The sequence below is a fragment of the Chelonus insularis genome, unplaced genomic scaffold, assembly GCF_013357705.1.
Source record: "Chelonus insularis isolate UGA/USDA-ARS -01 unplaced genomic scaffold, ASM1335770v1 contig_160_pilon, whole genome shotgun sequence".
NCBI lineage: Eukaryota > Metazoa > Arthropoda > Insecta > Hymenoptera > Braconidae > Chelonus > Chelonus insularis.
This window is the reverse complement of record NW_023276401.1, coordinates 931,132-956,890: the sequence shown is the minus strand read 5'-3', so window position 1 is coordinate 956,890 and position 25,759 is coordinate 931,132. Positions and strand designations below refer to the sequence as shown.

The 25,759-nt window shown below is 31.4% G+C and overlaps 1 protein-coding gene across 1 annotated transcript; it reads left to right on the top strand.

Annotated features, from left to right (window-relative positions):
* Positions 1 to 3,148: 3,148 nt before the first annotated feature.
* kl-2 (dynein heavy chain 2, axonemal kl-2) lies at positions 3,149 to 25,493 on the top strand. The gene is made up of 55 exons (XM_035078443.1): positions 3,149 to 3,362; positions 3,848 to 4,308; positions 4,928 to 5,064; positions 5,150 to 5,492; positions 5,671 to 6,190; positions 6,263 to 6,405; positions 6,520 to 6,665; positions 6,728 to 6,821; positions 7,127 to 7,297; positions 8,075 to 8,364; positions 8,796 to 9,047; positions 9,134 to 9,261; positions 9,522 to 9,640; positions 9,790 to 9,904; positions 9,960 to 10,126; positions 10,199 to 10,621; positions 10,884 to 11,035; positions 11,120 to 11,370; positions 11,431 to 11,651; positions 11,720 to 11,834; positions 12,036 to 12,207; positions 12,590 to 12,765; positions 12,837 to 12,999; positions 13,525 to 13,749; positions 13,811 to 14,099; positions 14,160 to 14,297; positions 14,525 to 14,695; positions 14,826 to 15,117; positions 15,228 to 15,729; positions 15,830 to 16,015; positions 16,138 to 16,524; positions 16,585 to 16,805; positions 16,863 to 16,972; positions 17,223 to 17,338; positions 17,444 to 17,544; positions 17,811 to 17,989; positions 18,057 to 18,356; positions 18,428 to 18,712; positions 18,801 to 18,988; positions 19,050 to 19,377; positions 19,562 to 19,726; positions 19,785 to 19,951; positions 20,085 to 20,256; positions 20,454 to 20,666; positions 20,882 to 21,097; positions 21,153 to 21,303; positions 21,390 to 21,539; positions 21,616 to 21,748; positions 22,044 to 22,388; positions 22,461 to 22,733; positions 22,832 to 23,176; positions 23,249 to 23,383; positions 23,447 to 24,653; positions 24,718 to 24,868; positions 25,339 to 25,493. The coding sequence occupies exons 1-55, from the start codon at positions 3,149 to 3,151 to the stop codon at positions 25,491 to 25,493; spliced, it is 12,969 nt and encodes a 4,322-aa protein (XP_034934334.1).
* Positions 25,494 to 25,759: the final 266 nt, after the last annotated feature.

The window sequence follows — 25,759 nt, the reverse complement described above, 5'->3', positions numbered from 1 at the left end:
TTGTAGCTCAAACTATTGATTGTCAAATTAGAAAGAAACTTGAATAATACTACTGGTGCATAAGAAATTATATTTACCAATTTCTAGGGTCTAAATGTAATAATTCAAAAAAAAAACAATAATATTTATTTAAATAATTAATCAACTTTTAAATATGGCTATCATGGATTATTCACACCTGCACTGCTGTTAGAATACCATTTTTTTCTGTTACAGCAAAAAAATAATAAAAAGTTCTCAAGAAAAATACTGAAGCTTGGTTATACATAATTCTATATGATCAAGCATGGTTTTATGTGTAAAAAGTCATGCACATATGTGCTGTGTAGCTAAATATATACTTATATTTGATCATATACATTATAGAGAATTTTATGTCACACCATGTCTCATTCTACATCATATCCTACTTGTGTTGGTGACACTTTCTATGTGAGCACACCTGATTATGTATATTATCTAGAGTTTTATATGACATTATGTCTGATGATACATATTTTTGAAACTACATACACAGCTATGTATATTCATATTCAATGATTAACATACATAATCAAGTGTTATCATGAATAATCTGTTTTTCCTGAATTACTATCTTCTATACTTCACTCCCTTCTTTTGAGAAACTTTAATAGACTTCTAGCTCATCTTAGTTAACTTCGTCTGCATCAAAGTGAGTAGTTGTATGTTTATTAGTTGCTGTTTTTTATCGAGCCAACCTTCAGCAGACTTTTGATCGGATTTTAATAACTTTAAGCTTCAACTGGGTTATCATCATTGTTAATAATCATTGGAATAATGCCAAAAGTATTCGCTTGTCTTGCAAGAATGAACTATTAAGGAATAAATCAGACCTATATCAATCATTAATTATAAATGTAGTAGTGATTGTTAGAAATAGAAGAAAATTAAATGATTAATTTTGATTATTGGATTTTAAATTGATTTTACAGGTGAATTTAAATAATAAATTGGACAAGTTCTTCTGAACTCTGCTAAATTGAACATTATTGATAACTAGAAGTTAAGAATAAATGAGCTTCTCTGATTCCAGAGTCCCTCATTTGCATATAGTATTAATAGCAAATGAATAACTAAAGATATCATTTTTAATTATTCTAAATGGTTAAAAAATAATGCCACTGAGAAACAGCAATGTCTAAAATACAGAGGTTGCAGCACTTTCTCAAGAAAACTAAAGGCATGTGACGCCACCAAAAGCTGCTGGTGTAACCATTTTCTCCAGCATGCAGTACACACTTATTTAAATTTTTTCTAAATTTAATTTTTTATTTATATGTATTTACATATTTATGAATAAATTTTTTATAGGCAGGGTTCCAGTCTAATCAACTTTGTTATGAGCAATTTCAGTTAATTGTCCCATATCTACCACAATTATTGAGAAAATCACCAAAAAGTAGATTTAAAAATGGCTTTTTTACTATTGACAATTATTTTTAACAACCCCAAGAGTATTACGTAATAATTCCAATGGAAAATACAAATTTTAGTTATCTTGATTGGAATGAATTGGTTATATACTCTTTTATGATCCCCCAACACGTTTGATTTCAATTTTTAATCATTCGATATAACTACTAATGATGATCCTATGCTCATGATTCTTCAGTCTATTTATCAATATTTTCTATATTAAATTCTCTATCAGCCATGAGGTGTATTCGAACAAATTTTCATTCAATATAATGAACTTGATCATGTCTAAAACTTCGTTCGAATATAACTCGATTTCGTTTGATGATATGTTGATGAAATATACCTTTTTTTCATTTGTTTTGTTAAAGCTAATCGACAACGTAAGAGAAAAGGTTATAAAGAATTGGAATTCAATCACTAATTATTACATAAAATGACTCTGGAAATAATCTGTTGATTAAAATTACAGAAGAATGGAAGGATTAGAGAGAAAAGAAGAAGAAGATGAAGTTCAAATGGATGTTGATTTGAAGTTAGAATATTTAAATGCTGATTCTGATGATGAAAAGGAAGATAATACAGGTAAAATGATTCTGTAACATAAATTCAATTAACAACTAATGAGAAATGTTCTTTTCTAGAAATCAATAATGATCAAATCACAAAAGAAATACCTGTTCAATTTACTCTTGATCCTATGGAACTCAAAAAGCTAGTAAGAATCAAGTTTATACCTAATCATTAAAAATTATTTCAATGCATACAATTCAATTTTTATATCATAGCTTTCTGAAAAATTTAAAGAGAAAATTAAGACTTCATTTGAATATTATTTTTATTTTTTTTACAATTTCTCATTTTAGATGGAAATTGTAAAGGGAATAACTACATTATCCGGACTGGAAAATAGAAATTGGAATGATAAAATACTGAGGAATATTGAAGAATTTTTTATCAAACCAAATAAAAATATTCTAACAATCTACTTTGATAAAGATGAACTAACGAGCGAACTACATTTTCCATCAAAACCCGTTTACGAACTTACATATTTCATACGTAAACCAGGCCAATTGGTTGATACAAAAAATTTACATAGTAAAATGTTGTTTGGTACAAGCAACGATAATGTTGAAGCTACTATACTCAATATTATAGATAGAATATATTCGCAAATTTTCATTAGTATTTCCACGTGGCCTGACAGTATCCTTTGGCAACTAATTTTATCATATGTATAGATAACCATTATTTTAATCATTCCTTTGTTGTAATTATCATGATGGAAATTAATTAGAAGGTTATTTCCCGTATCAATGCTACTATACAACTGTAACAGTTAATTCTCCAACTATTACTTCATCTAATGTATCAATAACGTAAATATTAATCAGAGAATATACGTTTTGATGTTTAATTAGATCCAACTTCCATTCCCTCATACAGAACTGAATTAATTACTTGGACAGTAATTAGAATTTTTGCTCCAATAATTCCAACTGCAATTACTAGGAAAAAAGGTCTAAATAAGTTGATTGAATCTATTCAAATATGAGAAAAAAATCAAGACCAATTCTACAATCATTTTTATTATGCTAAATCATAGAAAATAAAAATATTCCTTAACTCCGAGACAATAAGCGTGAAAGCTGAATTTTGTACAAATTTGCATGATTTCCTCATCAACCTCACTGATTTGAGATGTAAAATGTTGGGATTAACTGTAATATATTTACCGATAGAGGTAAATGATTTAACACTGGTGGATGCTTGCGTTGATAAAGAGCTAATCAAGAGATTGAATAGAATTGTATTTTATTGGACAAAACAAGTAAAGCATACGCTGACTGATTTAGAGCAACCAAATACTCAAACTAGTCCGCTTTGTGTTGATGACGAATATCAATTCTGGATATCTAGATGTAAGTTTTCCAAATTAGGTTACATGTGACGTTAAATTATCATCATTTAATTATTCATGTATAAAGCTAATTCGTATGAATATACCTACTTTAATATCCTGTGTCAAATGCTTGAAATTAAATACGTAAGGTATTCATAATATTCAAATCAGAGCTGTTTTATAGGAAACTAACAAAATAACTCTAGATAATTTATTTGTAAAAAAACTTAATAGTCAAAGGGATTTTTTTTATAAATGTTGAAAAAAAATATTTTTAATTGAAAGTCTTTGTTGGCATTTGAACAGTTAGAATTTATCTTTCTATTGAATGGAATGTCAAAGTTAGTAACTCATAGAATGCAAATATGACTGTTGGAATTTTTTCAACAATCTGTGTTTAACAATGACACCAGTTTGTGATATTTTGTTTCACATATAAACATAGAGAATTGTATAGATTATGAACTTTTTGCTTCAACAAAGCATGAATAATTTTTTTTCAAGGGAATAATTTGTGTGGTTTGAGTTATCAACTAAAAAATTCAATAGTTGAAAAAACAATAAATATTCTGATAAAAACGCAATCAATACAAGCTCAACAATTTATGGAACTGAAGAATAAAATAGAACATGGCAAAGCAGAAGCGAAGTCGAATATTGAATTTTTGGAGATTTTAAGACACCCTTGTTCTGAGTTATTTGATTCCAACAGTTTTAAATCTATGGTGCAGCATCTGCCAAGAATTCTATATCTTTTTCGTTTTATTTGGCTGAATTCGCCTTTTTATAGTATTGCTGAACGGACATACCACTTAATTAAACTGCTTAATAATCAAATTATTATCACATGCTCCAAGTTTATTAATCTTGATGATATTTTTGAAAAAAAAATTACTAGAAAGAGCATCAGTACTTTGAGAGAGTGTATCCAAGTTTGTGAAGTTTACAAAGAGCTTTATCTTAAGGTAAAAAGTACTTTAATATTTCATTTCTAAACAAATTTAATGTTAAATAATAAATCCAACAATTTATTGTATTGTTGAACAAAATTTGAAACAGTTTCTTTAGTTGGTCATATTATTTCCATAAATTTTTGATTGATGAAAAATAATAACAGATAATTGGATTTCGTATGTATATATAAAAATTACCTATGCGTAAAAAAAAATTATTGTGAGAATAGAAAAAAATACGATTGGAAAATTGCATACATATAGGTCTTGAGTATATTTGCAAAAAAAAAAATGAGTTTCACAGTTGAATTTTTTCATTAATATGCATCCGTGCTACAGCAATAGATGAAAAAAAAATTATTTGTTGAATAGATATGAATTTCATGAAAAATATTTTTCGTAAAATAAATGTTTAATTATTATTAAAATTTTTTTACCAGAAAGTCACATTTTGTTGAAACAAAAATTAATATTTGCAATACGAGCATAAAAATTTATGATTCATAATTCTTTTCATTCATAAAAATTTTATTTACATTTTAAATAAATCCATCCTACTTGATATTTGATATTTAATATTCTTAACATAAAAAAAAATATATATTTTATGTTGTACCAATTTTTATTTTAGTTTGCAAACGCTCAAAATACCTTGACATCTCATCCCTGGGATTTGAATGTTGAAGAAGTATTTACATTTCTTGATACTTTCATCAGTCGATGTGGGAACTTGATTGAAATATGTCAAGCAATGATTGATTTTGCTCGGTATGTGAAGAGTAGTTTTTCTTAAATAAAATATAATATAGTATAAATAAAAAAAATAATTCAATTTCCTTTCATTTTACAACAGGTTAGATGAAACTATTGAAATTCTGTCACCAGTTTTTAGTGGTACTGAAGGTGTAACTCATGGAAAAGTTTGCACGAGAATTGAAAAACTTTTCCTAGAACATCTACAACAGCTTAAACAAAAAGCAGACAAGATTTTAAATGTTCAAGATTCAACATGGAATCATGACATGTTTAAGTTCCGTAACGAGATGAAGGAATTAGATATGATGATTGAGAATCTTGTAAACAAAATATTTCGAAAGCTGAACAACATCCGTGAAGGAATTAGCAACCTCTATGCATTCCATACTTATAGAAATAGAGAAAACTTGAAGACATTATTTGATTCGGTGACGACTGAGGTATTGAATTAAAAAGCTTGATAAATTTTATAAATAAATGTAATAAGTAAGATCTTATTGTATATATTGTAAAGCTATGCCATACAGAGTATCTCCATATTTGAAACTTACAATCTACTTTACATGCAAGAAAAATTATGTTCTAGACCATTTAATGAATATTTATGAAATTCCAAAGGTCTGGAGACTATTTACGAATTATATGCAAGCAATGAAGCAAGAAATGTTAGAAGAAAAAAAAATATATCCGTTTAACACCCCATACTTCGCCGGAAGAGCCATAAATTTGCATTTGAAAAGGAAGAGGCTTGATGTGATTCGCTGTCTCTTCACCGCAGCAAAATGGATGGACCATTGTAGCATTAGCGAAGAAGTCTATCATCAGCACGAAATGCTGGTTGGTTCTATAAGAGAAACGATCGCTGGTCTTTATCGTCAGTGGTTGGACGACATAGGTGATAATCCGAAGAGTCGACTCGATCGATACCTGATGCGACGAAGTGATGATAAGCCCGGATTGCTCGAGTCCAACCTCGACCCTGATGTGTTGAATTTATGCAGTGAAGCCAACTATTGGCAGTACTTTGGCTTTCAAATGCCTCTCGGCGTGGAAATGATTTATGACAATATAGATATGCTGCAGTTTGTGTCTGAAAGTATTCTTACTCTCGTTTTAGCATACAATAGAATAATAGAAGGTAACGATAAATATTCAATAATGACTTTTTAAGCTGTATTGTTTTATTGATACATAACATTTTTTTCTACAGCTTTTTCTCCACAAGAGAAATCATTTTTTCGGTATCTCATAAAAAATTTGGATTCTAAGATTCAACCTGGATTGTCCAAACTCACTTGGAACTCTGAATATATTGAAGCATATGTTGGAAAGTGCTGTGAATATGTTGCTGACGTAAAACAAATTTTTTTTCATCTCATAATATAAATATATAAAAGCATCACATATTTTAGTTTGATAACTGGGAAAGTTTTCTTGAGAAATAAATCAAAATCATTTTTTTTTTAGCTACAAAATTTTATAGACACCTACAAACAATCCAACTTGGAAATAATGAAAATTTGTGAGCAAATTTGCAACACTTCAATAATAGAAATAAAGCACAATTATGGGTACGAGTTGTTGGAGCTTCAAAATGAAATGGAAACTGTGAAGTAATGAAAAAACTAGTAGTTAGTTTCTCTGAATGGAATTATAATACAATGTCTTAATTTAGAAAATCTGCTGTTCGTAATTTAGAAGATAAATACATCAACATTATTCAATATCTTCTAGTAATATATGAAGGTTTTGAAGCAGGAATATCAGAGGTATATTCTAGTGACAACAATTGACTCATGAATTAGGAGCAAGCTCCTTAATTCACCAACTGTGCAAAGTCCATCTACAAATTTCCGAGAATTTCCTGGTATTTGTAAGCTCTCTGAAATCCAGAAACACGACCTTCCCTGTTGGCTAGTCTCTGGATAATTCTGTACTCACGTGTCTGGATAATCCCAAAAGACTTAGTACCTTAATACAATTTAGCTTCAGTTGACAATGCCCTTACTATTCTTCGTTGGTTTTAATTAATTTACCATTGAAAATACAATTAATTACTAATTCTTTTTTCTAGAGCACCATGGAGTGGAAGAATTACCTGATTAATTTAGACACGATGCTAGAAGAAGCTTTTAAGCTCTGCTTAAAAAACTCACTGAACACGATGTATTACGCTTTACATGGCGATGGAATAAACGATCCCTCAGCTTTACTTGTAGTCCAAGTTAATCTTATCGACAACAGGGTATGGAAATATATAGATAGAGTAAATTGTGCTTCGAGTATGGAATACTTTTTTACAAGGCTTTTCGATCACTTTTTAAATCGTTTTAGGGAAAAATAAATGTATCAATCGAAAAAAAACATTCAATCTTTCGATAAAAATGAAGTTTCAGCGTTAGTAATATAGAGCTAGGTAGGTGGAATTTTTTTTTAGCATAGGAAATCTATTCGTTTGACATTTTTTATCAAAAGAACTATGCAATAAATAACTTTCAAACTTTTTGCAAATGTTTTTATTATGTATTCAATTGAATACAATTTTTTTTTCATGATGTCATTGGAAATTCCCTTCATATGTGTTTCTAAACTCGATATTGAGCTAACAAATAATTAATATCAAAAATGAAAAATGATCAAGTCAATCAACATGCATTCCTATTTACATCATGGTGTCCAATACTTTTAAAAATGTAGCATTCAAAAAATACCAATTCTTTAATTATAAACGTGAATAGATTTCGAAGGGAATGGAATTTAAAAATATTAAGCTCAAACATGTCACGTCAGATCCTTTTAAATCTGATTAAACTTATTTTGATTGATACATTTTTCAGAATGATACAAATTTAATCAGGATCAATCAAACAAACTCTCATGTTTTCACTGATAGAAAAAAATAAAATATTTCTAGTTAATCGTAAACAAAACTCTACATAGATATAAGCTACTCATTTTGTCACTTTGATGTTTTAATTCCAAAAGAATATCATTCGTTTTAATTAATATATTGAAATTTTAGATAATTCTCATACCACCATTTAATGAAGTTTCAAAAACAATTAGTAGTATTTTACAAAATCTACTGGAGCCATTTAAGTCGATACGAAGATTACCTGAAAAGTTTGGCCTTGGAAGTTATGGAGTCACTAGCTTCTGGAGGACATTCAAAGAAGATGAGACTTTCATTGAACTTCAGAAAAAGCTTGATGAAGAAACTTCTTACTGTTTTAATCAAGTTCAGATTTATTTCAAGACTTGGGAGCTATTTAATGATATATGGAATGTCGATAAAGACATATTTATTAAAAGGTATTATTACGTTAATACATAAAAACATTATAAATAACTTTGATTAATGGATATAACACATTCTCATAAGTGAAAAAATTTCAACAAAGTAATTGAATTAACCCCATTTTATATTTCTAGTTTATTTTCATTTCTTTCATGAATTCTTTTTATTATTTAGTCAATAGAATCTATTAACAAGACTTGATAATAAGCTATAATTAATTACACACCATTATTTTTATTTTATTTGAAATTTATTGTAAAATAAATAAAACCGTTGAACCAATTTTAATTTAATCTACTCCCATTTCTAAATGGATTTAACCTTTCAATGTTTTTTAGTGAATACCAACCACTTAAATTGACCTATAAATCTTTTTGCTGATCATTTTCAATATTTAGGTTGTTATTATGATGTCAATGAACTTATACCTATTTTATTTTCCAAGATACGAAACTTTAAGACCAAATGCCGTTTCTTTTGATGCTGAAATTAAAAAATATGAAGAAGTAGCAAATGACGTTCAAAATCAAGAGTCTGTCATGACTGTTCATTTTCTGGATCTCAACTCGGACCAATTGAAGACAGCAATAATAGAACATTGCTCCCAGTGGCAGCAGAAACTAACGACTCTTCTTTTTCGTATGACTCAAGAGATGGTTGAAGAATTGTACAAATATATTGAAGACAATCAGAAACGGTAAATATGAATTTTGTTACTTTTTTTTTTTTAATACCTTTGTTCTACTTTATACGATTTTTTCACAAACATTCCATTCCATTTAGAATTACTGAAGTACCAAAGGATTTAATTTCGATGCAAACTATGTTACAATTGTTTGAAAGACTTCAAGTTGAGGTTTTGGAGAAGGAAGAGGAATTTCCGAGAATACGTGAACAGTACCAAACATTAGGTAAGTTGTAATTTGACTGTTCAATGAGGTGAATCAATGGTATTATTGAAGACTTAGTCTGAACATTGGTGCTGTAATCCCTGCAGGGCTATCTATGTTTTGCTTTACATTTATGATGCTTGCTTTAATCTTGAATGGTCACATCTATTCAATTTGATCTTACTGTGAAATCATTGTCTGTCAATAATGCTAATTAATTAGCTATTACATTCATTATAATAGGCTATTTGCATGGAAATTAATGTTGGTTTAATTAATAGAAAAATATGAAGTACCATTGACATTAATATTCAAAAGAAAGGTGAAAGAATTAGAAAAAATATGGGCGAAATATCTACAAGCACTTTCAAATTCTAATATCATGATTTCTGAATCGAAGGTAAATTATTTCTCTTCTTGGTTTTGCTTTTATTCTTTCTAGATAAGTTGAAGTAAATATGGAGATTTCTACTGTATTTCAACTTTTATTATCGTTTATCTCATTGAAAATAATTCGCTGCATAAAATTTATGTAGAAATTTATTACAGGAACACTTTAAAAATGAAGTCACAGAACATACGAATATTTTTCAAGGAAATACAAATGAGATGACAAACAAATTTTATGATCATGGACCATTTACATCTGAATGGAAATCTATTGGTATGTTAAACGATCAATTATTATATTTACATAATCTTGAAACTGATAATGATAGAAGAATTACTGAAGTATTACATTATTTTTGAAGATGCTTTGAATTGGTTAAAAAATTATCGAAGTGAAGTGGAACAATTAGAACAAACTGAACAGCAATTAAAACAAAATCATCAAATCCTTGAATTGAGTTTTATAGAATCAACAGAGCTCATGGCAATGAAGAAGGTCATTTATCAATATAAATTATATAATCGATTAGCCTAGATATTTTCAAATAAATCGTTTTATTTTGTATAGGATTTATTTGCTATTGAGCTGATATGGCAATTGACAAAAGAATGGGATGAAGCTTGGGAACGTTACAAGACAGGAAATTTCTGGATAATAGAAATCGATGAAATGGAAATAACAGCAAATAAACTGTTGAAAAAATTGAAAAGACTATCAAAAGAATTACGAGCAAAAAACTGGCAAATTATTGATTATACAACTAGTCGTGTGGATCAATTTCGACGCACTCTTCCTCTGATAATTGATCTGAAGAATCCAGCAATGCGTGACAGACATTGGGATAAAATTAAAATTATAGTTGATCAGAATTTTGATGAAAAAGCTGAAGAATTTACTCTTGATGCTATTGTTGATATGAGAATTCATCATTTCGCTGAAGAAATTAGTGATATTTCTAATCAAGCTTCAATGGAATTGGGAATTGAATTGGTAATTAATTTAGTGTTTTTCTTTCATTTAAAAATTTTCTTCTTGTTCTGAGTTCCTTTTAATAATACCACTCAGCATATTAAAATCAGCTGAGTGGGAAAAGGACACATATCATGTTACTATCAAAATGACTGCTGACTAGTGAAATAAATCAGTGAATAGTCAGACATGCAGATGTATTAAATTGAGTGAAAAAAGAATAGAAGAATTGAATTTAATTAAATAATAATAATAATAATTAAAAAATTACATATTATTTCAGAACTTGAATAATATCATTGAAGTATGGGAACATCTCAAATTATCAATGACATTCAATAAAGAAAGAGCTATTTATAGACTTCACTCAACAGATGATATTTTTCAACTACTAGAAGATCACCAAGTTCAATTATCAGCAATGAAATCAACAAGGTATAAAGTTTTATTTGTCTGATTTTAAATAAAAGCGGAATATAATAAATCAAGTAAGAATAGTAAGTAGAACTTACATTCTAGATTCGTTGAGCCGTTTGCAGAGGAAGTCGATCAATGGGAACGAACTTTATCCACTATTGGAGAACTTCTGGAAATCATCCTTGTTGTTCAGAAAGAGTACATGTATTTAGATAATGTATTTCACACAGAAGACATTCGGAAGCAACTACCGAAAGAAACTGTAGACTTTGACAAATTGATGACTGAATGGAAGAATATTACAACTAAGATGGCGCAAGCAGAGAATATTCTTGACTCATTCGAAGATTCAGGTGAGAATGTAATTTATTAAGTGAATTTTATTTCAATTAATCCGGGTAAATATTTTGTAGGAAACTTGCTCCAACGTTTGAATGAACTCAATACCTCCATGGAATCTATTCAACGCTCTTTAGAGGAATATCTTGAAAACAAGCGTCACATATTTCCTCGATTTTATTTTATATCAAATGACGATCTTCTTGAAATTTTGGGCCATTCAAAACGTCCAGATCTAATTCAACCACACATAAATAAACTCTTTGGAAACATAAAATCTCTGAAAATAACCAAGGTAAAAGTTTTATTATTCTTCAATCGTCTGATGGAATCACAAAACTGAGGTAGATAATTTAATTAAAGTCAATACCAAGTCGATATAACGCCGAGGGAATGTTTTCGAGTGAAGGAGAACACGTAAAATTTCTTCAACCAGTGGTATTGGAAGGACTGGTAGAACATTGGTTGTGTAAAATTGGTGAGTGTAGAACTGAAATTCTATCTTGTTTCTCATCTTTCTAATTAGGAAACTCAATAGTTTATTTCAACGTATTCTGAAACGTATCAGTCGATGTTATTCCTTTTTTTTTATGTTTCTGTCTTTTTTTTATCAAAGTTTCATTTGATCCTTGATGAGTTTGTCTCTAAAGAAAACTAAATTTTGCGTTATTCATTACAGAAATGGCAATGCGGGACTGTCTTCGAGAGGTTCTACGTCAGTGTCGAGCTGCACTTCGAAAAGTCCCGAATAAGCAGGACAAGTGGGTGAAGGAATGGCCGAGTCAGTCGGGAATAACGTCCTCTCAGATTCAGTGGACTAGCGAATGTACTAGAGCATTGGTGCACTGTAAGTGAGTATAGAAACTTCATAGTCTATTGGGAGTTTATGAAGCTTAGAACAGCAGGTGAAGAAGATTCAGAAACTGAGACATGAGAAATGGAGATCTAGAAATGCTCTAGATCAATGTGATGACTTGAACTAATTTGGAATAGAAACTTTAATAAAACGATTTTGCATATTCTGTTCTGACAATGTTCAACCTATTCTTCTATTCTCTTTACTCGTCCTTTCATTACATCTTTTAACACTATCTTGTGGTAGTACGATTCTCATTTACATGAGGTAGCCACATATAGAAAATTCACTTCATTTGGAGCTCTAGAATTTCAACGAAATTCAAAGTAAGTCTTTTTCTAATGAACTGAGAAATTCATCAAATGTTTTTTTTTCAGACTTATGAATTCAAGGAAGCCTCTAAAAAAATTACATAAAAAACAGAATCGTATACTTGCTCAGTATACTGATGCTATACGAAGTGATTTAGATAAATTACAAAGAGTGAAATTTAAAGCCATTATTGTCATTCAGATCCATGCAAGAGATGTGATAGAAAAAATGTACAAGAATCGTAAGTATCTTGATTTAAAAGAATAAAAGTATTCATCAATAATTAACAAATAAATTTCTAATTAATTGCAGGTTGTAAAGATGTCACAGCCTTTGAATGGATCTCTCAACTCCGTTTCTATTGGGACAAGAATTTAGATAACTGTGTCGTGAGGCAAACGAATACCTACTTCGTATATGGCTACGAGTATCTGGGCAATTCGGAACGTTTGGTCATTACTCCACTGACGGATAGGTGACTGTCTTAGATTTAGTTGCAAACTTTTAAGTCGTGAAGTAAACTGAAAAGCTTGATGTTCAGTAAGTATCGATTTAATCCCGATAAAAGGCACGAATGGACACAACTTAATTTATTGAAGAACTGCTTCCATAAATTCAGTCTCGAGTATCTACTCCAACGATTTGTTCCTAGAAAATGCAGCTAGCTGCAATTTTGCATGTCGTTAGTATCAGCTTTAACGGATATTTACTTAGTGAATTGCCTCTCGCAGAATCTTTTCTGAATGCCGTTCATCTTTCTACAGCATAAAACGTCTTGCAATCTTTATCCAGACGTAGTTAATAGCTCAATAAAAATCTCCTGCTTTAACATCGTTACATTCTCTAACAGTACCAGTTACAAAGATCATGGAAAATTTTGTAGCTTTCCTACCGAGTTAAGCTTTGATAGTCAGATTTGTTAATTAAAAAAAAATTCATTCAATTACTTTTTTTCACTATTCAAACTTTGTTAATTATAAATCTATTTTTTTTTTTTTAGATGCTATATAACTTTAACAACTGCACTTCACTTGTGTCGAGGAGGAAGTCCAAAAGGTCCAGCAGGTACTGGAAAAACTGAGACAGTAAAAGACTTGGGGAAAGCGTTAGGATTCAATGTAATAGTCCAAAACTGTTCAGAAAGTTTGGATTACAAAAGTATGGGAAGACTCTTTTCCGGACTGGTTCAAACGGGAGCTTGGGGTTGCTTCGATGAATTCAACAGGTAGTATTTTACAACCAAATATTTCAGAACCATCATAAAAACGTACATTGTGCCGTTGTAGAATCAATATCGAAGTGTTATCAGTCATTGCCCAGCAAATCCTTTCAATTTTCTCAGCACTTTCTCAAAAGTTAACAAGATTTCTTTTTGAAGGAGTTGATATTTCACTTGTTCCAACTTGTGGTATCTTTATTACTATGAATCCTGGATATGCAGGTAGAACTGAACTTCCAGATAACCTTCAATCCATGTTCAGACCAATTGCGATGATGGTACCAGACAGTAGTATGATAGCAGAAATCAATCTTTTTGCTGAAGGATTTGAGAACACGCGAGCTCTAGCTAGAAAGGTACCATTTGCATGCACCTTTAAAAGAATAAAAGTCTTATAAGATTGTAATATTGCTTAGGTATTCACGTTATATACATTAGCACAGCAGCAACTGAGTAAACAGCACCATTATGACTTTGGTTTACGAGGAATAGTCACGCTAACACGTTATGCTGGAAAGAAAAGACGTCAGTTTAGCAATTTACCGGACGAGGAGGTAACAATAAAATGCTGATACTATCAGAATGAAGCTTCTCAATGTTAACTAAGCCAAACTTAGGGATGTATTTTTAAATGTCACTCTTATCATTCCTTAGGACAATTTCTCTTATTTAATATCTCTCTCATCATTCACTTTCTTTGTTTAACTTCTCCATTATCTAAACTATTATGATTAATTTTAAATGCTGAGCATCTTTACTCGAGGTCTATTTTCATCAACAGATAATTATTCTTTCAATGAAAGACATGAACAAAGCCAAGCTTACAGCTGATGACCTACCTTTATTTACTGGCATCACATCAGATCTTTTTCCAGATATTCAAATTCCTTCAGTAGACTATGATGAATTTTTTGAGTTTGCTACTAAAGAAGCTATCCAATTAAACTTACAAGTAAGTTTAAGATTGACTTAATTAACTGTTTATACTAACACAAACTTGAGATGATGAAATTTCAAATTATATCACTTGGACATTTTTTATTTCATTGTCACTTGAAACTAAAAATGAATTCTTTTTCTAGCCTGTCCCAATGCTATTGACAAAGGTTGTTGAATTATATGAGACCAAAAATTCAAGGCATTCAACAATGATTGTTGGCCAGTCGAATACCGGTAAATCAGCAACGTGGAAAGTTCTGAAAAATACAATGACAACAATGAAGAAAGAAGCGAAAATAGGATTCAATGCAGTCTACGAATATCCCATCAATCCGAAAGCACTGAACTTGGGGGAATTGTATGGAGAGTATAATCTCTCGACAGGAGAATGGTCAGATGGCGTAATATCCTCTATTATGCGAAAGACCTGTGCGGGTAAGTGCAGTTATTACTCATGTCCATCCAACGAAATTATATCACATTTGACAGATTAATTGGATTTTATTCCTCAATGGAATTCTATTTATTTTTGATAATTTTTGTAGATGATACTCCTGATGAAAAGTGGATTTTGTTTGATGGTCCAGTAGATGCGCTATGGATTGAAAATATGAACAGCGTGATGGATGATAACAAAATATTGACCCTGATCAATAATGAAAGAATAACATTGCCACATCAAGTATCCCTATTGTTTGAAGTTCAAGATTTAGCGGTAGCTTCTCCAGCCACAGTATCACGTGCCGGAATGATTTATCATGACTACAAAGACCTTGGATGGCATCCGCTTGTTAATTCATGGCTTGACAGACATCGAGACAAACCGGAGTTTGTTGAAGAAATGGATAGATTGTTCAAACAATATGTTGATAAAGTGTTAACATTCAAAAAAGAAAAATGCCACGAAATAATACCAGTCTCTGAATTAAATGCTGTTGAAAGCCTTTGCAAATTATTAGAAGTACTAGCAACTCCTGAAAATGGAATGAATAGTACTGATGATAGAGATAATTTTAATTTAATGTGTAAATTGTGGTTTTTGTTCTGGTGAGTTTAAAGTTATTTTCATTGCATTTTATTTCTCGCTGTTATGTACTTTTGTCAGTATGAAAGATCACTTCATTACTTTACCTCAAATAAAATGCAGTATGGTTTGGTCACTCTGCGCTTCCGTCGACGAAGAGGGACGACAGAGAATGGATAACTACATCAGGGAAATGGAGGGTATTTTTCCACTCAAGGATACAATATACGAGTATTACGTTGATGTCAGACAACGTAGTTTTATCTCATGGGAAGAAGAATTGTCATTGAGTTGGAGATACGCTGCAGAGTATGTTACATCAAGTCTCAATAAAAATTTTGATTAATTAAATTATAAATTCATACATACATATATATAATCAAACTATTAAATTAATTCAATGGCTTTTGAGAATTATTTTGTTATTGTAGAACTCCTTTTCATAAAATAATTGTACCAACTATTGACACTGTCCGGTATAATTACTTGACGAGTGCACTACTAAGGAATGAGTATCCTGTTCTGTTGATTGGACCTATTGGTACCGGAAAGACTTCAACAGCTCAATCAGTTTTCGAATCTCTAGATAGAACACAATACAGTCTTCTGGTAATTAATATGTCGGGTCAGACAACTTCGAGGAATATCCAAGAAGCTATAGGAGCTAGAGTAGAGAAACGAACAAAAGGGATTTATGTTCCACCAGCCGGAAAAAAACTTATTACTTTTATGGATGATTTTAATATGCCTTCACATGATACGTATGGGTCTCAACCTCCCCTTGAACTCATTCGCCAATGGATAGACTACAAATTTTGGTATTAAAAAATTATTTAAAAGCTGAAAATATTTAATAAAATGGAAATTTCTCCTTATAGGTACAACTGCAAAAAACAGAGTAGAAAGTATATCAAAAACATGCAGTTGATGGCTGCGATGGGTCCACCAGGAGGAGGACGTAATGAAATTTCCAATCGATTGCTAACAAAGTTTAATGTAATTAACATGACTTTGCCTACAGAAAAACAAATTGCTAGGATATATAGTACAATGTTGAATCAACATTTGTTTGATTTTCATACTGAAGTGAAGAAAATCGGTAAATTTATAGTTGGGGGTTTTTATTAGATTAAAACTAATAAGTGAATGCTTTCAGCAAACGAAGTTACTTTGGCAACAATCAATATGTATAATAATGTCGTAAAAGAAATGTTACCTACTCCTGGAAAAGTACATTATTTATTTAATTTACGGGACATATCTAAGGTAATAATTATCATTTTAATCACTTTCAAAAATTGATTGAGAAAATTTTCTTTTTCATTTAAATTCAAGACTTTATGAGTCTAATGATTTAAAAACTGATTTAGTTAAAATTTGACAATTAATTAAAAATGTAAGATATGAAATTGCATACCATCAATTCGTTTAATATTTTTTTAAAAAATATCAAAAAGTCAAACCGAAAGTAAGCAATTCATTATATTTCGGTATAAATTCAAAAATATTCTCCAAGGTATTCCAAGGTCTTCTTCGTAGTCACAGAGACTACCAATACTCTCGAGAATCCTTTCTTCGTTTGTGGATTCACGAGGTATTCCGAGTATTTAGTGATCGGCTGATCGATGAAGGGTAAGGATAAAAATTAAAAGAAAAAGTTTTTTCCATTTAAACGTAATGTAGACAATTACACTCTTAAATATAACACACTCATTACAATTTCTGATATTCACATAGCGATCGAGATTGGTTCATTTCGCAGCTGAATGAACAGCTGGGCAAATACTTTGAACTCACGTTCCATAATCTATGTCCGGAAAAACGTTGTCCTATATTTGGTAAGTATATTCTCAATTCAAGATTCCAATTTCCGATATTCGTAAAATTTTCTTCAGCTTGAGAATAATAGGTAGAAAAAAAAAACAAGTAAAAACTTGTCAACGTAGGTAAGATAAAAAGCGTCCCACAGGAATTTACGAGTTCTTTTTTTTTTTAACATCAAAAAACCACTAGAAAAATTCCATCAAAGTAACGACAAAGTTGTAGTTGATGAATTATTCATTTCTTGCACTTTTTGTCTATATTTTTGTTTTTGTTTTTAAAGGAAGCTTTATAAATGCTTGGAATATATATGAAGACCTAAAAGACATAGCAACAGTACGTCGTCATATAGAGGTACAAATAGAAGAGTATAATACATCTCCTGGAGCTGTAAGATTGGATCTGGTACTCTTTAGAGATGCTATCGATCACATTTGTCGCATAATACGTATTATTTCTCAGGTAACCTTCTACCACAATGAATATAAAATACAGACTACTGAATAATTAATTCAACTGATGTTTCCAGCCACGTGGGAATGTACTGCTTGTCGGGATGGGAGGAAACGGTAGACAATCTCTATCCAAAGTTGCCAGTTACATGGTTGAATTGAAAATCTTTCAAATTGAAGTAACCAAACACTACAGAATTCTAGAGTTTCGGGAAGACTTGAAACGACTCTATGCAATGACTGGGGTAGACAATAAACCCACAACTTTTCTCTTCAACGACACTCAAGTTATGGAAGAACAATTTCTTGAGATTATCAACAACATGCTTGGGACTGGTGAAGTTGCCAACTTGTATAAAACAGACGAAATGGAAGAGGTTTGCTTACTCCAACAATCTTTTAAGTGTTGCTACCTCTTGATAAAAGAATTTACTCTTAATGTCTCTAGATTAAAAAGAGCCTAACAAAAGAAGCTGTGAAAGCTGGAATCTCACCAACACCCGAAGCTATTTATCTCTTTTTTCTAGAACGAGTACGGTCTAATGTCCATATAGTCTTGAGCATGAATCCGATTGGTGAGAATTTTCGTAACTACCTTCGACATTATCCGGCGATCATAAATTGTACGACGATCGACTGGTTTTTGCCATGGCCTAAAGAAGCTCTTTTAGAAGTAGGCAACAAGTTCCTCATGAATCTAAACCTCATTACTACTATCACTGGAGAGGATAAAGTAGTAAGAACTACTGGACTGTAAATGTCTATTGATCAAAGTCACACTTATTCTTTTCTTTTATTTATTCTCGCTGACTGGCTAGGAGCCCACACGATCAGCTGCAATGCTTCCGGTGTATTCACTTCAAGATCGTATGGTTGATGGCATTGCTTCTACTTTTGCCTCAGTACACGAATCTGTCATCCACCACTCAAAGAGAATGGCTGCAGAAATGAAGAGATACTGTTACGTGACACCGACAAATTTCCTTGAACTAGTTGTCGGATACAAAAAGTAAAGTTTGTTTTAGCTCCCTATGTTACTTTGTTTTCTTATGTTGCGTTTCTTTGAGTAGAATGCTAGAGTTTAAGAGACAAGAACTTGCGGACCAGGCAAACAAACTTAATTCAGGTCTCCACAAGATTGACGACACCAGAAAGAAAGTAAATGAAATGGCAGAAGAGCTTGAAGTAACTCAACAACAGGTGCTTAAAGCTACCAAAGATTGTGAAGAATATTTAATAACGATTGTAAATCAACGTCGTGATACCGACGAAGCACAGAAAAGTGTTACTGCCAGGTCTATTCGTATTGAGAAAGAGTCTAAAGAATGTAAGAAGTTAGAACAACTAGCACGTGCTGATTTAGAAACTGTGGAACCAGCATTAGATGAAGCTATGAAGGTTTTTTTCCTTTTTTATCATAATAAATACAAAACAATTTATATAAAGAATTATTTTAAAAAATTTGAAACTGATTTGTTTTATATTATCGCATCTTGTGCTTTTATTCTGCATGATTTCCGTCTGTATTTTTCTAATATATAAAAAAATTGGAACGGTGTGACCGTTATTTTGTATCCCACAGGCACTAGACACTCTCAACAAGAAAGATCTTGCCGAAATAAAATCCTTCAGTCGACCACCCCCCAAGGTCGAGATAGTGATGGAAGCGGTCATGATACTAAAGAATTCAGAGCCAACTTGGGTGGAATCCAAGCGACAACTTGGCGACGTCAATTTTTTAAGTTCAGTAAGTGGATCTGAGGTTAAATAAAATGTGTTATCATTGATCTATAAATTTTTTACAGCTACGGAACTTTGATAAAGATCATATATCAGATAGAACACTAAAAGCAATTGGAAAATATACCTCAAATCCAGAATTTATTCCAGAAAAAGTTGGTCAGGTATCCATTGCAGCAAAATCTCTCTGCATGTGGGTAATAGCAATGGAGCAATATGGAAAGCTCTACAGGTAATGATGTAACATTTTCAAGATGTTTCATCAAAAAGATTGAATTTAATTTATATATAATATAAAATATATTTCTCTAATTTAACAGACTGTAAATATAATTTGCTCTCTTACATACGGTTACTTTTTACAGAATCGTAGCACCAAAGCGAAAACGACTAGAGTCTGCTTTGAAATCTCTACAAGAAAAAGAGAAAGCATTAAATGAAGCTGTTGCCTTGTTGCAACAGTTACGTCAAAAATTGGAAAACCTACAACAAATTTATGATACCAAAATAAAGGAAAAGGAGGACTTAATTAGACAAGTAAGTACTTGAAAAATCCTCTCTAATGATATCGATTTTACGCTTCTTCAAGCACGTAATAACGATGCAAGCTGTCGAGAGTATTCAGAAAGCTGTTTCACTTTATAATGGTATTTGAAATTGACTGAAAAAAAAATCTACTATTCATTTTCAGAAAATAATCCTTTAAAGATAATTAATTTTATTTATACTTTTAGGCAAGCACCTTGAGTATAAAATTGGAACGAGCGAGATTGTTGGTAGATAGTCTTTCAGGAGAACATCTTCGATGGCAAGAGACAGTACAATCTTTGAGACAACTTTTTGATTTATTACCTGGTAATTGTCTCATTTCCTCTGCTTTTGTCTCGTATTTGGGACCTTTTGTGTCCAATTATCGTGAAGAGCTCGTCGAGTTTTGGATGAAAGAGGTAAATTATTAATCTATGTTAGTTCAAGATTCACTTGCATGTATAAAGTGACTGAATAAAATAGTATAGTTCTACTTAATTTTTTATTTCAAACAATAGAAATTTAAATTAAATGTAGTAGCTTAAATTAAAAAGCAACCTTAAGAATTCAATTAGAGGAGCTATTATTGAATAATGTAATTATTAAGATAATCTTAAGAAGTTTTTTTTCTTAGATACAAGAAAAGAAAATTCCACACACCACTGAACTCGATGTAAAACAATTCTTAACTGATCCAACTACGATAAGAGAATGGAACATTCAGGGTTTACCATCTGATGAATTCAGTACAGAAAATGGGATCATTATAACCCAAGGTACACGATGGCCTCTGGTGATTGACCCTCAATGTCAAGCAGTAAAATGGATTAAGAATATGGAAGCACCAAATGTGAGTTTCACGTTTTTCATCCAAGATGATGGTTTGATAAAAATTGAATTCACAGAATTTACGAGTCATAGACTTACAAAGACGTGATTTTATAAGAATTCTGGAACAAGCGCTACAATTTGGTGAACCTCTATTACTGGAAAACGTTGGAGAACATTTGGACCCTATATTGAATCCTATTCTCAACAAGAAGTTCATAAAACTTGGTCTGTTGATGTTAATTGAGATAAGTTGATAGTAAATCAAGTACTTGTAAAAGTCTTCGTAATTTATATTGATCTATATCTTGTAGGTAATTCATTGATGATAAAATTCAATGATAAGATGATTAGTTATAACGATAACTTTCGATTATATATTACTACTAAACTTGCCAACCCGCATTATGCCCCAGAGATATCTACCAAAACTACATTATGCAACTTTGCCATTAAAGAACAAGGTACTCTACCCAGTAGTTTGACTAGCCCTCAGATGATATACTCAACTGTTCCCCTCTTAAGCCTGATGCATTACAGGTTTGGAAACTCAGCTACTTGGAATTGTTGTGAGGAAAGAAAAACCTCAACTCGAACAGCAGAAGGATAAGTTAGTTCTTACTATTGCCAGCAACAAGAGATTGCTTATAGACTTGGAAGATAAAATTTTACAGTAAGTATTATTTCTATCAACAGTTTAGGCTTGCAAGAATATAGCACAACTTTTGAAAGAAAATCAATTTCTAACTTTCTATCATGACATTATTCATCAGTAATCATCATTTGTTGATGATAATAATGATAATACTGTTAAAAAATTATAATATTATAATTAATAGTTTATTTTTGTGAAAACTAAAATTATGAATCCCTAGTTTTGTAAGTTTTCTAGGAAAAAAAAACCTTGCAAGCGAGTGAAAGTTTACTTTCTGATGAAATAATTTTTTCAAACAACAAACTTTTTTTAGTTTACTGAACATCACTTCTGGATCTCTCCTGGATGACTTAGACCTTTTAAATACTCTACAGACTTCAAAAGTAACCGCAACTTCAGTTGAAGAGTCGTTAATAATCTCCGAGCAAACAGAGAAAGAAATCGATGAGGCACGAGAGGAATACCGTCCCTGTTCAAAACGTGCTACGATATTATTTTTCGTGCTTAATGACATGAGTCTGATTGATCCTATGTACCAATTTTCTTTGGAGTCTTACATCAATTTATTCCAACTAAGTATTGACAGAAGCCCCAAGCATATTAAATTAAATGAAAGAATTAATTCGTTGAATGAATATCACACTTATTTGATTTATAAGTAAATATAAATGTTACTTAAGTTTTATATTATATAACTATTTCGTTTTTATTGAAGATAAAACTCTCTTAGGAACACTTGTCGCGGCTTATTTGAGCAACATAAACTTCTATTTTCCTTCCACATGTGTGTAAAAATTCTTGAAGCTCAAGGGAAAATGGTCTCTGCAGAATACAATTTTCTACTAAAAGGAGGAATCGTACTAGACCGTGAAAATCAGCCGGACAAGCCAGTGAACTGGTTACCAGATGAAAGTTGGGACAATATCAGTGAACTAGACAAACTTCCAGGTTTCCACGGAGTTGTATCTTCCTTTGAACAGTTCTCAAGGGATTGGCACAACTGGTACGTTTTCCAACCCCAACAATATTCATTTTATTTACGTTTATTCAACTTGTTCTTTTGAAGGAAATAGATAAATTCAATAAAAATAACCTTTATAGGTACATTAATACTGAACCGGAAACAATATCACTTCCAGGAGAATGGAACGAATTGTTAACTGATTTTCAAAAAATGCTCATTATTAGAAGTTGTAGAGCTGATCGGATAACATTTTGTGTGTCGAGCTTTATCAGATGCAATCTTGGAGCGAAATTTGTTGAACCACCATCTCTTGACCTCAAGGCAGTCCTTGATAACTCAGTAGCACAATCACCCCTAATTTTCGTCTTATCTCCGGGTGTTGATCCCACAGGTGCACTAATGCAATTTGCCGAGCATCAAGACATGAGCTCGAAATTTATGACATTGTCATTAGGTCAGGGACAATCACCTATCGCGACAAGGTAATGATGCTAGGAGAATTTCTTTTCCCTCAAGTGCTCTCAATTCTTAATTAATTTGACATCTATTGACAGAATGATTGAAGTGGGATCGAAAGAAGGATGTTGGGTGTTCTTAGCAAACTGTCATCTTTCATTGAGTTGGATGCCAACTCTTGATAAAATTATTGAAGCTCTTAGCAATAATAAAAATCTTCATCCAGACTTTAGGTAAAAAAAATGTTTTACTAAAAAAGTAAGATAAATTGTATTTGTTGTTGTTTTTTTTTATAGATTATGGTTAAGTTCTAGTCCAACACCACAGTTTCCGATATCAATTCTTCAAGCTGGACTGAAAATGACAACAGAACCACCGAGGGGATTAAAAGCCAACATGAAACGTCTCTATAGTTTAATTACAGAGAACCAATTCGACATTTGTCGGGCGAAAGAAAAATACCAAAAGCTATTATTTACACTTGTTTTTTTTCATTCTGTTTTACTTGAACGTAAAAAATTCCGCCAGCTTGGATGGAATGTTGTGTATAGTTTTAACGATTCTGACTTTGAAGTGTCAGAGAACCTTTTGCAAGTATATCTAGACGAATATCCTGACACGCCCTGGAATGCTTTGAAATATTTGATAGCAGGTGTATGCTATGGCGGTCACGTAACCGACGACTGGGATCGTCGATTGTTGATGACCTACGTCCAACAGTATTTCACAGAAGACGTTTTGACCCAGCCTTTCTATCGACTTTCATCCTCACCAATTTTCTATGTACCTCGAAATGGATCTTTAGATTCTTACCGAGACTTTATTGAGATGCTTCCGAACAGTGACAAGCCGGATGCATTTGGACAACACATGAATGCCGATATAACTTCTTCAATAATAGAGGCTAAGACAATGTTCTCCACCTTGATGAGTTTGCAAATCCAAGTACCATCTAAAGAGAATGAAACTACCAAAGAGGATAAAGTAATGCAGTTATCTATTGACATGGAAGCTATTCTTCCGAAAAATATAGACTATGAGACCACGGCAAAGCTGATTGGACCATCAAAGTCGCCTTTGAGCGTCGTTTTACTTCAAGAGATTGCACGGTATAATATCTTACTTGAAAAAACTAGAACAAGTCTTAGAGATCTTCAACGAGGAATCAAAGGACTAATATTGATGTCTGAAGAGCTGGAAGAAATATTTACTAGTCTGTATGAAGGTCGTGTTCCGTCATCTTGGCTTGAAGCTTATCCTTCCTTAAAACCACTCGGCTCTTGGACTCAAGATCTCATCAGCCGCGTTGAACATTTCGCCAAGTGGGCTGAAACAACTCGACCACCTATGTTATTTTGGCTTGCAGCTTACACGTTCCCAACCAGCTTTCTTACCGCTGTATTGCAAACATCTGCACGACTTTGGAATATTTCCATTGATTCTCTTACATGGGAGTTCAATATCTTCACTAAAACTGAAGCAACGATTGTTGAAGAACCCACGGTAAAATCTTTTCGCAATACTATGATAATAAATTCAATTATCTTATTTATATTTTGTTTTCCAGGATGGAGTTTATATTCGATCTATCTTCCTTGAAGGTGCGAGATGGGATTGGAAAAATGGAATTCTTATAGAACCCACTCCAATGCAGCTTATATGCGATATGCCTGTAATTCATTTTCTACCATGTGAACAGTCAAAGAAAAAGTCTAAAGGTAATTCCATGTTTTTTTTTTTAAAAAAGTCAATCATTTTTAATCCACTATAAATAATAGCACGTGTGCTTTGTTTATTTAGATTAAATGTCAATTATTATAGAGATTATATAATTTACATTGAAAATTATAAATAATCGAATAAACGGCAGCTTTTTGATTATATTAATTATAGAATGAACGAGACAATAAAGCTATCAATATCAAATTGTTATTTAAATACGGATATAAATAATTTGTAACGATAATATAATCTACAGCCAATTTGATTGATAAAATTATTAATCAAAGAGTAAACTGATAATGTTTCATTATAAAAAGCTATGAAACTGAACTGTCATTATTCTAGTGATTGAATTAAATATTAAATCAATGTCCTACAATTACATTTACATATCACAATAAAATAATAAACTAATAAAAATTATTTTCAACACTCACTCTATTTTTGAATATATCCTGTTTTTCAGAGATTTATGCTTGTCCATGTTATTATTATCCACTCCGATCTGGAACACAGCATCGTCCTTCATTCGTTGTCGCTGTGGATTTAAAATCTGGACATGAAAGTCCCAATTTTTGGGTTAAACGTGGAACAGCACTTCTATTAAGTCTTTCAGTATAAATCATTTTTTGAATTAACTAAAATTTAATAATTTTTTAATTAATTAAACTGACAATCAATACTAATACTTTTTAACAATGTTTCATGTTGAATAATGGCACAAGCATTCTTTATTATTGCGCACCGCTTTTTTGACGCTAGGTGTTGGTAATAAAGAATACTATATTATCTTGTACACGTTAGCTACTGTTGGTAAAGAAGTTATTTAGTTTATCAATAGTAGAATCACATGATTGTTAATGTTATCAACTAATTGTCAAGTGTAA

Excerpts from the sequence above, each read along its gene's own strand:
- kl-2 (XM_035078443.1), top strand. The coding sequence starts at position 3,149 with ATGTTGGGATTAACTGTAATATATTTACCGATAGAGGTAAATGATTTA. Across the intron at positions 4,309-4,927 it reads ACAAAGAGCTTTATCTTAAG|TTTGCAAACGCTCAAAATAC; the intron begins GTAAAAAGTACT and ends TTTTTATTTTAG. Across the intron at positions 16,525-16,584 it reads TGGATAGACTACAAATTTTG|GTACAACTGCAAAAAACAGA; the intron begins GTATTAAAAAAT and ends TTCTCCTTATAG.